Source organism: Lytechinus variegatus, chromosome 16, assembly GCF_018143015.1.
Source record: "Lytechinus variegatus isolate NC3 chromosome 16, Lvar_3.0, whole genome shotgun sequence".
In the NCBI taxonomy this organism is placed as follows: Eukaryota; Metazoa; Echinodermata; class Echinoidea; order Temnopleuroida; family Toxopneustidae; genus Lytechinus; species Lytechinus variegatus.
Window position 1 is genome coordinate 26,887,748 of NC_054755.1, and position 13,748 is coordinate 26,901,495.

The 13,748-nt window shown below is 35.6% G+C and overlaps 1 protein-coding gene across 1 annotated transcript in view; it reads right to left on the bottom strand.

The window, feature by feature from the left end:
* LOC121429549 (propionyl-CoA carboxylase alpha chain, mitochondrial-like) overlaps positions 1-9,771 on the bottom strand; it is a 47,755-nt gene extending 37,984 nt beyond the window's left edge. Inside the window, exons 1-3 of the mRNA XM_041626621.1 lie at positions 9,659-9,771; positions 5,041-5,115; positions 3,830-3,946 (exon numbers count right to left, since the gene is read on the bottom strand). Coding sequence (XP_041482555.1) covers positions 3,830-3,946; positions 5,041-5,115; positions 9,659-9,736 — 270 coding nt within the window. The 5' untranslated portion in view covers positions 9,737-9,771. The remainder of the gene's footprint in view (positions 1-3,829; positions 3,947-5,040; positions 5,116-9,658) is intronic.
* Between the last annotated feature and the right edge of the window lie 3,977 nt (positions 9,772-13,748).

Sequence of the window (13,748 nt, forward strand, 5' to 3'; positions counted from 1 at the left end):
ATCAAATCAAATCAAGTCAAATCAAATCAAATCAAATTGATTACATTGCATTACATTGAAAATTGAATCAAATCAATTGCAGAGGTAATTGGTATGTATAAGTGAAGATGCTACTAATCATGTATTTGGCACAGCTCGACAGAGCTATCACAGTGTAAGGCTTAAGGAGAGGAATATGACGCATAATGCTGAAGTGACAACGGTGAAACCAACCGCAAATCAACTAATAGTAAGCCATTGGAAATGGTGTGTTTAGCTTTGATTTTTCTGGAGTCGGTTTCACTTGCGTGACTCTAGCACATTTCACTAACTACAGGCATAAACTATTTTTTTTCAAGGGCTACTTTTCACAAGTTACGGTACTGCCTCAATCTGCAATATTGGCTACATGTACATGTAAGAATCACATTTCAGTGAATAGCGATTTCCCAGGGCCCCTTTGAGCATTTCAGGAGCGAAATCAATCCGAGCCACCGTGTAACCCCCCCCCCCCCCCAACTCGCTCTGTCTTCATGACTTTGCTACTTGCATACAAAATATGATTACACCATAGGCCCAAATTCTCAAAGGTTGGCTTACTTAGCCCACACAAATTCAGCCTGGGCAAAATTCAGCCCACGGGCTAAATATAGCCGACCCTTTGGCTGAATTTAGCCGACCTTTGAGGGTTCGGGCCATAGAGGGGGAAAAAAACAAATATGTCATCGAAGAGAAAATATTTGGGAAAAGTTTTGCTAGAGTGTTGAAATACTCATAACAAGGGGATTGAAAAGGGATGTAAACAACCCTGGGGGGAAAAACAGGCACGTAAAAAAAAGTTAAGTGCATCGTACTGGAAATTCCTAAATAAACACAAAGAAATTGGTATCATTGTAAGGTTTAATAAATGAACAAATCATCTTTAATCACTTTGGATGACGCAATCAAAACTGCACATACATGTATGTACATGTACAAACGGTCATGTGCCTGGTAGTGTACTGTACACTTATCATACTCTCTTCCTGAGCAGAGTTTTGATGACGTACACATTTGTACAGATATGCAATCATTAGGCTACCGTTTGGATAGTGTATATTGTACAAAAAGTCCTAGGAAATACATGTAAAGAGACTGTGACGCATAGAAAGAGGTGAACCCTAGTATGAACACTAGAAAAAAAACGGTCCCTCGTAAAAGAGCACTTTCAATAACTTTATCGCTTTTCACACAATACCCAACTCGCTTCCAAGAACCAACACAAATGGAAAGCCCCATTTCACTATAATGACCTGGGGTGGTATTCTGTGATATTCTCAGATGAATTTCATTTGAGATAAAACTAAAAAATAAATGATCTCACTTAAAAATCTGTGAGATACTGTAAAATACCCTTAAAAAATCTCTCCTAATCAGTATTCCGAGTCATTAAATATTTCATCTTCATTTAACTTTTTAAGTCATGCCTAATTAAGAAGCAATGACCCATAATTACAACAAAATGATATCTGTTGAAATCAGTGAGATAAAATACCCTAAAAATCTCTCAAAATAGGTATTCTGAGAGTCATTAAATATTTCATCTTCATTTTTATCTCTCCATGGCAAGCCTAGAGTATGAATGATTTCAAAAGAACATTATTTTAGTTGAAATCATTGAGATAAAATACCCTATCTCTCTGCATCAGTATTCTGAGAACCATTAAATATTTTACCTCAAATCTACCTCTCAAAGGCTCGCCTACACTGTATTTATGAAGCAATATCCAATGAGAAAACACCGTTTTATTATAGCACTCTCATCTCATTCAACCGATTAAAGTCCTTTGCATCAGGAGGTGGGGCAAAAGAGGTTGCATCAATTTTATCAAATTCAATGCACCCACCCTATATGCTATTAACACCTCTTTCTCCAAGATTTCTTTGCAAACAAAAATTCCTAGATGACTTCTCCCATTATTATATTTATTGTTTCAAGGAACAGGCCTCGAAATAGGATTTTGGGGGGGCAATTTTGAGGGGCACTTTTTCACTGAGGCCAGGCAGCAGAGGGCACCAAGGCCATACAGAGGGGCACCAAGGCCACTTTTTAAGGGGCATGTTATAAATTATTTGTAGGTGTTACAGTTTCACGGCGTGGGGGGGGGGGGCTTTCCATAGTTGATGTTATACATCAGATTCATTACCAAACCACATTATGTACTTAAGAAAAAATGAACTTTACGCACGACTGGTGATACCTTCTTGAGCTACATGTAATTAAATGTGAATCTGATTAGCACCCAAGAAAGTATCACCGGTCGTTCGTAAGTTGTTCGTAACTGACGAACAGCTTTATGAAACACTCCCATTCAAAGTACTGTACTTACGCATCGCGCGCACTCGCCAGGACAGTACAGCGCGCGCGACATTTGTGTAGTACACATACGGAGCTCGCGCTCGTCCATTCTTATGCTGCAGCTTACATAGCATATGTAAAGCGCGCTAGCGGCCAGCCGGCCAGCTGTGTATAGCTAGCTCATCGTTCGGCGCGGCTTCGGACTAGACTGCATACATGCACTGGACGTCGCTGGTAAAGCTAAGGTATTGAATACTTTTTGAGATCGGAGAAAAGTTTTCCTCGCTCAGAAAAAAAGGTGCAGACTTTCAAAAGGGGTACATTATATATCAGAAAAAGGGCACATTTATGAGAAAAAAGGGCACCACGGCCATATAAAAAAGGGCACATTTTTAGTGGCCGTAACTTTTAGCAAAAAGAAGAAGGGCATGACGGCCAGTAATGGGGGCATCGACGGCCATGGCCGTCGGTAATGGCCGTCGATTATTTCGAGGCCTGAAGGAAAGAAAATAGTCAATAAATGTCTTTCCTCCTTCTAGTATTAGTATCAATGATTACTGCATTTTCTTGTAATTTCATACTATTTTGCCAATTTACTTAGAAATATTGCTAAATTTGCAGAAATAAAATAGCAACCTTCATTTTTCTTTCTAAAGGCAACATGGGTGTAAGCACATTTGCGTTGCTATAATTAGACATGCACTGGATATGTCCAATCTGGCACGGCTATGCCGTGTATCATCATTAAATATTTAAGATGAAATTTTATCTCAGATAAAATTTCAGATTTTATGTACCATTTCTGATCACATAAAGTATTTTTTTGCAAACAGGTAATTCCATGAAATAGTCATCCCTTTTGTAAATCCGACCAACGTTTTCTCCATTTTTTTACCTCAATGCCAATAACTGCTCAAACCACAATAATTTGAGAGCATGATATTAGGTCTTTTCATTTGAAGCACAAAGCAGAAACAAATCACTTTAAGATCCAGCATATTTGGATGTACATACAGTACAGAATTGCCCACAAGGAGGTACTGCATATTGCGTTTCATACCTTCTACTTCTAAGCAGAAGGTACCTTCTGCTTCTAAGCAGATTACTCTGGTGAGTCTGGTCATAGCCTCCATCACTGTTCCACACAGGTCCATCTCCACTCCCTGGGGAGTATCGTGGCCAGGCAACTATTTTTCATCGTTGCACACATGCCAATCTAATCACACTGACGTTAACATCCTACCGGGTACCCATTTAACACCTGGGTGGAGAGCGACAAACGTGGATAAGTGCCTTGCCAAGGGACGTACACCCATCCGTCCATACCACTACTTTATAATTAGAACCTGACTAATTGTGTCTTTCTTCCACCAAATGTGAGAATTTTGATCACTATCAGAAAGAAAATACATGTACTTGTGATTACACAATAGTTGTGTTTAATAGAACCTGGGTAAGGGGGTTAATATCAAGTAAAAAAATACTGGCATCAGAGTTACTATGCAAACATACCGCATTGACATCAGCTTCACTGTAGATGGCAACAGACTTGATTCCCATGGCACGACATGTTCTCATTACACGGCACGCAATCTCACCCCGGTTAGCTATCAGGATCTTATCAAACGTCTGTCCACACAGAAAAAAAACAAAGAAATACAATATAATTAATAATAATAATAGGCATTGATATAGCGCCATCTATCTAAAAATAAATTTCGAGGAGCATTGTTAGTATTATTGTTACCCCAGCTTTAGCTCAAGCTGCTTTTCAATGATAATGCACCCAAGGAATTAATCCTGCCGGGTACCCACGCACCTCACCTGGGTTGAGTGCAGCACAATGTGGATAAATTTCTTGCTGAAGGAAATTACACCATGGCTGGGATTCCAACCCACGATTCTCTGTTTCAAAGTCCGGAGACTAATCCACTGGGCCACAATGCTCCACTATCATTCATTAGCAGTTTAAAACTTAGGATTTTAGCTTGTCATAAGAGGGGAATTTTTGTGTACCTATTCTTCCACTGTAGCTTGATATGAAACATCATCAGGTGCTCTTGTTACTATTGTTGTTAACAGGAAGGACCAATGGCCTGACATAGCAACATAGATGACATATTGTATGAACCATGAATTGACTTTTTAGTAATTTTGGAGGCCCAGGAGTATTCAAACAACACTCCATTTCAAGGGTTAATGCCCTTGATTTTATATAGAATTTGAAGAAAAAATGGCTCCACAGTCTAAATGTCCTTATTTTTTGGTTATTACCTTGCAAAATTGTTTCTTCTTATTGTTGCCAGATTTGTAAATTAAGTTTTTATTGATAAAAGATACTGTGACCCCGCCCCTTCCCATTCTGCAAAAGGGCACCCTTCTCTGTTACATAAACATTGTTATTACTACTGGTTACTTGATGGAATCCTTGATATCAATTGGCTGATAAGATTTGTTACCATGCCGGGGGGGGGGGGTGCTTCATAAAACTTTACACATGACTGGAACACGTTCTTAGGTCAAAACTCAATTACTTAGGGATATCACATAGCACAAGAATGGATCACCAGACTTATGAACAACTTTATGAAATAGCCCCCTGTTATCATTGGATGGCAAAGTTAACCTATTAAGTAGATTTTTTATGTAACTATTAAGGCTTAGCTATGCTTTAATAGCAATATATATAATCATAAAGATTGACAGGAAGTATATTTACTCACAGGTTCACTGGGGTCCCAAGGTGCAACAGCATAGTTGCGTACATATTGTTGGTCACCATGGAAACTTGCAGGTACCTGAAGTTGGGATGAAGAAAAACAAAGATGAAAAAGATAAGTCAAATCTGAGTTTGTTCTTGCAGACTAGCTTTTCAGTGCGAGGCATGTTGCAGACCACATTTTGGTAAATTGCACATTTAGGTACATGTAAGTTACCAAAATGTGCAAGTTTATACCAAAATATAATGTAACCCTTTAATGGCACACTTTAGTAATTCTGCACATTTTAGTAAAATATATTGGCATCTGCACATTTTGGTAAATTACAAGGTGCACAGAGCTGAGCAAACACATTGTTTAGAGATGAAAGAGGTTCCAGTGGTGAATAATTAATTTTCATTTACCAATTCCAATATGAAATTTGTTCATTGTGATGAGCACTTGCGCAAAAGAAATACATGTAAATTATTGTTTCAACGATCAAAATATCATTAGAGTGTGAATTCACCATAATTAGTCCCATATTTGGAGAATAAAACATGCTTCTGTTAGTAAATCAATAATTCCTGCTCACCATATTTTTTTTGGATAAAGTATGTATTTTATGACATTAATATTCAAAATTTGAATGATGATGAAGCATATGATTTTAATTCAACAATTGTATCTTTGTTTTGGTCCAATCATGCGAATCATCCAATATTTGGGCACTTAATAGTCTAAGTCCAGTTCACAAAATTTTACAAGTGTATATATCTACCTGTACTGACCGCACAGACTGTTTTTTTTAGCGCTAACAATGTACATGTACTAACAGAGGGCCCGTTTCAATCGGTGATGTGGCAGCGATGCCTAATGTTTATTGCATTATTGCATTAATTACACATTGAAATAAATGTTTTTACTTCACAATCCAAATGACTGGGCTAATTATTAGCGCTCTGTTAGGCTAACAACATATTTCTGCGGCTAGCATTGGATGATTGAGATCATCAATAATCACAGACAACATTGACAAGTGCAATATATTTCTCCAAGAAACACATACAACTGTAAAGGGATACATGTAAATCAAGTCAACTCATTAAAAACTGCTTTTGTTCCTTCTAGTGTATCTCAATAACAGATTTCTGGATCTGCAGTTCAAGGAATGAGCTTTTTTTCTAATCCTTTTATCTTGGCAGATGATTCTGAGAGTGCCATGCATTTCACCAAGGTAAGATTGCCAAATTACCATGCATGTTTGTGTTAAGCCTAAAATCAGAAGTCTTCATATTTCATCTCCTTTCAGCATGTGCATGATAACAATAAAATTAATAACATGATCAAGATGATTCTGGTTCGACTGTTTCCATATTCATTCACTTTCCATAATTTTTTTTACATAATTACCACAGAGATATTCTGGACTTTTCGCATTTACTACGAAGACACTCTCTACAGCCCACCAATTGTCTTTCTTGTCTTTCTGTTATTCCCACTTATTATTTAGAAATTAAAACGTGTTGTTTTTTGTTTGTTTGTTTTGCTTTGTTTTTCTCTTTTATCTTGATGTATATTAGTGATAAAATTACCAAATGATGCGATATGTCTTCTGCTTGTTTTTTTAATTCCAAAATTAAATTTATCAGTATTGTGTAATGCATTGCCTTATGTTTTAACGATCTTTCATCCTTTAAAATGCTTTTTATGAGCCCTGAGGTAGACCAGCTTTTAACGTTAACATTTTGCATATTTATATCATGTATCTTGTTACATCTGTAACTCGTAACACATTTTCGCATTTTTACTTTGTATTTGTTCCTTTTTTTCTGTATCTCATAATGTCCTGTTACTATGTTTTTCGTACATTGTATGTCTTTTAATGCTGATCAGGCCACTCTGTATAAATATTCGAGAATAAATAAACAAATAAATAAAATGAATATAATTCCTTTGAAAATGCAAGTCAAATCACAATGGAGAGCTGATAGGCTCTAGTGGAAATTTGGTGGACTGGGACAGCGTCAAAATCTCTTGACTCTGAGTCTGAACAACGACATATTTACAATTGTTCGTCCGGTGCAAATCTTTGGATGATCCGCTGTCCCAGTCCACCAACTTTCAACAAAAGCCTCTCAGCTCTTCACAGTGATTTTAATTTGTAGAGAGTGTCTCAGTAGTAAATGTGAAAACTCTCTATTATCCAGACATTTAGGCATACTGGTATCAACAAGGCATGTTGTACAAGGTGCATTCATATCAATTAATAAGTGTGAATAATATATTTCCAAATTTGGAAGTTCAACTACACGTGACATCTGAATTCCATTCATGCTTCCCCGAACTGAATTTTAAACTGAACTTGAAGTGACATGAAAGTTTATTGTAAAAATACTAAAAATAATAACTAAAAAATATTGGTTTAGAGTTTCGAGGAAAATCCATCACAGATTAAATTAGTCAGTAAAATCTTAATTTGTTTTGGGCCAAGTAAAAAAATATGTAGGTATGTGTCTCGTCCCTGCCCGCTACAATTTTTGAGGCCACCTCAATATATATTTTTTTTCGTATTTGAAAAAAAAAAAGAGGAAAAATATATATTTTCAACATAAAAAAATCGGGCAAGGAAAATTCTCACAGTGGATTTTTAAAAATTTCTCATATTTCATGAGGAAAATACAGAAAAGAGAGAGAGAAAAAAGTTAACGACTTTCCTTGATTCAAATAGCAAGTCAGTTTGAGGCATTTTCTTTGATCTACACACACATACATGTACATGTATACACATAAAGTTTGCATACAGTCATACCTGAAGCTATATATCTATCCAGCCGGCTTCCTATTGCATGCAAAATGCAATGAGGATTTTTGATATTTTGGCAGATATGGGGAAGGACATTTCTTACAGGTTTTCTTTAGTTTTCTTACAAATGAGCTTGTCGATGTTGAGGTGACAGTGTCACTCAGGTAATTCCACTCAATGATAGTGGATGGGAAGAACAAGTTCCTGTAATGTTCATTTCGTGCTGATTGGATTGCAACGCTTGTTATTATTTATCACTTGCCTATCTATAATATTTGTACTGTCAAAGTTTTCAAGTTATTTGTGACATCATATGCATGCGTCTATGCGAGTAGCTTCCCACATATGTAAAAATCAACAAAATATCACTTTCTAAAAAAAAGAAAATAGAGACTTCAGACAAATTATTTCACACCTGCTCCCCATCTCCTGAAAGAAAGTTTAGTCATTAAAAAAATTAAAGTCATACGTTATGGGGCAGATCATAATTAGGTCTAGACTATAACTTCACAAATAAAAAAAAATTAAATTCTAATAACTTTCTTAATCTTTGATGGGCTTTTGTCAAACCTTCACCAATATTTTTTCTTATTTTTTGACAAAACAGATAGGACAAGAGTAACATGCCCAAGATTCAACAACTTCATGTTAAGCTTTTCTGCAATATTTTTTTTTTCTAAAATTTCCTTTCACAAAATATATTTGCAGGCATGGCAATGTTTGTCATATTGCTTGCTTGTTTTCGGTCCCACTCGTTGCCTTTGATGTTATGTTCTAGGAATTCGTTTTTGAAAAAAAAATATTTTCTTCTGCCTGGATGGATGTAATTATGAGGGGAAACCGCTTGTTTACCGTAATGATGGAATGCAAATTATTGATTACACATTTAAGTCTGCTGACAGATGTGATTGATGATAGATAAAGAATGGCATCATGATGCAATGCGACACAATTTAGCAGCTCTCGCAGTCTCGGCTCGCACGCGTTATTGAGAGATTTTGACTTTTTAATGCGCGATTTGCTATATCGATGCAGGGGATGTTGAATCTCAGCTGTGAAACTAGACAGCTGGCAGCCGTCTGTTTCGAGGAGTTTTTTAACATTTTTTTTTATTTCTCCTCGTACACAGATGGCTCGCTATCGTGCAGCCACCATTAGGGGACTTGCAGTGCAAAATCCCCCCGTCGGGGCTTTTCAATTTTTGTCTTTAATGAATAAAAATTTCGAAAATTATAGTGACCAGAGTGCAAATTTATATTCCCTCTTGGCATCAATTGCCAAAAAACGGAGAAAAATGAAGTTAAAAGGAACAAAAACAGTGACTTACCTCGGCTGTCGTGCAAATTCACTTCCCCGTTTTATCCGATCTAAAGTACATAAACATATGGCCACTGAGTCCCCTGTACAGATCGCGCTAGAACTTCGGTCTCTGTATTTGGTGAGTGAAGCCAACGAAGTTCAGCTGAACAACCAACAAAACAGTGAGAGACCGAGTCCGAACTCCGAAGCTTTTGGTCTACTGTGAAACATGGTGATACATCTTATGATTTATTGAGATAAAATTTGAAAATGAACAATGCAATTAAAAAAAGACCAATTGTATATAGATCTCTATACAATTACATCCATCCAGGCAGAAGAAAATATTTTTTTTAAAAACGAATTCCTAGAACATAACATCAAAGGCAACGAGTGGGACCGAAAACAGGCAAGTAATTTTATTTCATGGATTTATATTATCCCCACAAAGTATACAGATTACAAATAGATCTACAGGAATAATCATTAAATGGCAATCATCTTGAGCTAATTTCGACTGTACCATTAACAACTTACTTTATGCCTCAGGTGACTCAAGATCCTTGATTTTCCAAGCCGAATCTGCAGCAAAGTGGCACTTGCGTAGGCCGCCATGTTGGATTTCTGGGGCTCGTTCACTGATCTCTGTAAAAAAAATCAGTGGGCTCGTACCGTCTGTCACGTGATCTCAAAAGTTTTCTGTAAATGGAACTGTCTACCAGCAATAGTTCTAAACAAGCCATAGACTGATCAGGGATATGGATCCCTGGACTGATAGAGATATCATACTCTATGTTACAAACTAATATTGTTAAAGAAAACATATATAGGGCCTACCACTAGTGTCAGCAATCTAACGGTGATCCATCAAAATCATGCAAAATTTTTTGATCATTTAAAGGTATTGTTTAACTTTGTGAGGAGCCGATTTAAAACATTCTCAAACCAATATGAAACATGTGTACAAGTGCATATATTAGAACTAATAAACCCTGAAAACAACCATTATTGAGAATGAAAAGCTAAAACTACAAGGCAAAGCCCGATTTTGTAAATAGGCGTCTTATAGACACCTATATAGCACACATAAGTGTATGGGATGAAATTAAGATGGTGTTTCTGGTCACTTTATATTTGGAAGCACTAAATAATTATTTTCGAGCGCAATTTTTTCTGGGCTTCATTTTTGTAACATATCCCAGACACAGGTGACAAGTGTGACCTTCTAGCTCAGATTTTTTAAAAGTCAAACAAATTTTAACCAATCACTTTAAGCTAAATAGAATTAACAAGTTCCATATCCATTTTGTTTGTCCATCTGTGTGATCTGTGTAAGCTCATCAACGATGTGACTTTTTTCATTAAATGGGTTGGGTCTTCTTCTTTTTTTATCTTTTCCACAAAAATAAAAAGAGAGATGGGTCTAATATTTCATTTTCATAGATAAGGCATGAAATGAAATGAGACGATCACTAACTCATTCATGATGAATTTCCGAGATATAATAATATGCAAATAACGTTTAAAAGTCATCTAGTGTTGATTTAGTGTTTTGTAAAGGGCCTACTCTGATCTTTTTAGTCATATACACTGTAGAAAAATATCTGAATCAATAGTTAACACTTAATGTATTTTTATAATTTGTATTTTTTTTTCGTTTTTTTAAGTAGCTTTAACTTGTCTTTTAATTTGATTTATTTGGCCAATCTATTCAATATACATTTCACGTATTGCTTGCTTTGATTGAGTTAATATAACTCAATTAGGCAAATATGATTATTAGTTATAAAATCATGTTGAGTGTACTTATATTTTTCAATTAACGCCTTATTTAAATAATGCATGTATATTCATTAGAGCAATTAAATGCGTTTTTTTTAGATAATTGTCATATCTATCTGTGTTTGAAATTGTCTTGGATAAGGGTGTAACTATTTTATTCTTTTGTTGAATCAAAGAAAGAGCAACATTAAATAGTCATTTAGTAGAAAATTTCAAATTTCTTGTTAGGTTTCGGAAAATACTTATATTATTCTCTCTGTTTTATTTGTAAGAATGAAACGATCGCGTATAAATATCAATTTCAGTACCTATACATGTGCAATGCACAAAATCTAATATTTGGATAAAAGATGTCTAAGATAATAATAATGCCACTGAAAGTGGGACGATGGGGGAGTGGACTTTCGAATACCAAAAGTCCACTCCCCCATTTGATTTTTTTCAAGTATTTTAGTGATTACTTCATTGAATTAAGTTTTACTTAATTGAATTAAGTTATTGTACCTTAATGTTCTTGATTAAATTGGATGCGAAGAAATAGGTAAATTTTACCTAAAACTGCCAAAGTCGGCATTTTTTGCTACAATTTTATTAAGTAATTTCAACTATTTTATATTTCTTTTTACAGTGTATACCACTCAGTTAAGCAACATTTGCCACTCAGTCGGGCCAAGGGGGGGGGAGTCAAACTGAATTGTGAAACGGAATAAGGACCCACATCGACAGCTAATTCTACGTTTAATAAATAAAAAATATCATATAATAGGAAGATTTCACGTTATTTCTTTTTATTTTGGTGAAAATTCTTTCGTTATTTTTCAAATGTTTGTTTCAATCTCTTCCCCTCCTCTTCTCTAAGTTTCGACTGAGTTGAAAAGAACTATACACGAACCTACCCCCCCCCCCTCCCACTCATTGGCGGTGGAAGCCCAAAAAAAAATTTGGGGGTCCACCTGAAATTTTGGGATGGACACAAGTAAAAAAAAAAATTGACAAGCAAAAAAAAAAAGGTAATCAACATAAAATTCGCTTCCGCCGCCTATGCTCCCACTGTCACAGAATAAAGGGTTTTTCCTTTTCTTTGATCAAAAAAAAAGTCCCAAAATTAATAAGTGATAATTAAAACAAATGATAATGATAATGATATAAAAATAAAATATGAACTAATACATAAATAACTGAATAATAAAAAAATATTTGCTCTTAAAAGGGTCCCTACATCCAGGACATAATTAAGCCAAGATTAGTCTGATATATATGACGTCACTGTCATTGGTTATTTATCAACGTTCTCAATAGAGGATAAGGGAATGAATGATTTTAGTAGATTATAATAATTACTGCAAGGACCATGACTATCTGTTTTCAATAAAACAAAATAGCGTAATGTTACGTTAGATTGAATATCCACAATAGGTCAAGACTTTTTTAATTGGGAAGTTACCAACTGGTTCCGGGCTTTGTGGTATATTTGGTTCCGGGTCACGGTTGAAGCGTATCGCCGCACGCCTCATGTGGTCACATTGGTAACTGACGGAAAAGAGGGGACCGGGGGTGCATGGCGGGCGGCAGACTGGATTAAGCTAGATTTATATGCCCACCCCTCCCCTCTCCTTTAGCCCGGTTTATACTCGGTAGAAAAGGCTTATGTATAGATTATGTATGTAAATTAGATTTTGACAGTATAAAATAATCTTATAGCTCACTCGTCCTTTTCTTTCATTTTCTCCTTTTTTCTTTTGGTTGTGGAACTTTTTTTGTCCCGTGACCTCCACCTTTTCGCCACTATATAGTGATAGAAGCTATAAAAAGAATTCGTGTGTTCAGTAACTTTAACAGTGCGCACTGCATGTGGGAATGATTTGATTAATGAAGTTCAAAGAAATTCCTATTACAAATGTGAAGGTCCTTTTTATTACCTTCGGACCGTTTCGTCATTGTTCCGGACTCTCTCTCTCTTTAGATGGGTTTCCGGTCCGGGTATCCGGTCTGGGAACCCATTGTTTTTATATTATTCTAACTCACAGGAATGAAATTATTTTTAGTTCAGGTATGCTCGACAACACACAACGTTGTTTATATCCTACAGAAGTTATGAATCGTTTTTATTCCGATATAGCTCTGATTTCATTATTTGCATTGGGTTACCGGAAATTCAAACTAGATTCAACAATATTTGTTTTGGTATATTGAGCAAAAAGAAGAAGAAAAAATACTGGGAATATATTTCTACGGAAGTAACATTTTTTAAAGTAGAAGGGCCTGCCCTTAAAGGTCAAGTCCACCTCAGAAAAATGTTGATTTTGATCAATAGAGAAAAATAAGACAAGCATATGATCAAAATTTTAAATTTTCGCTGATTTTTCACAAAACAGGAACGTGCACAATTTAGTCAAATGCAAATGTCCATCACTCACTATCTCTTTTTTTTATGTCGACAATATTTAATTTTTTTACGATTGGACAGTAAGGACCATAGAGTTAAATACGTAACTCTATTGTAAGGACCGACTTGACTGAACCATAAAATGTTAAACAATGGTAATTCCACATGTTTAGGGAGAAATAAAACTTTGTTTCACAGGACAATGAGGAGAAAATTTGAACTTTCCATATTTCATATAATAGAATACAAAAGAATTAGTGAGTGAGTGATGTCATCAGTTTCCTCATTTTCATACCGACCAGGATGTGCCTAGAACTATTTTAAGCGAAAATTAGAAATGTCATAACTTTCTTATTTTACATCCGATTTTGATGAAATTTTCAGTGTTGTGCTTGTTGGATTTTTCTCTTTTTATTCAAATCAACTCTCTGTTGGGGTGGACTTGTCCTTTAAGATTAG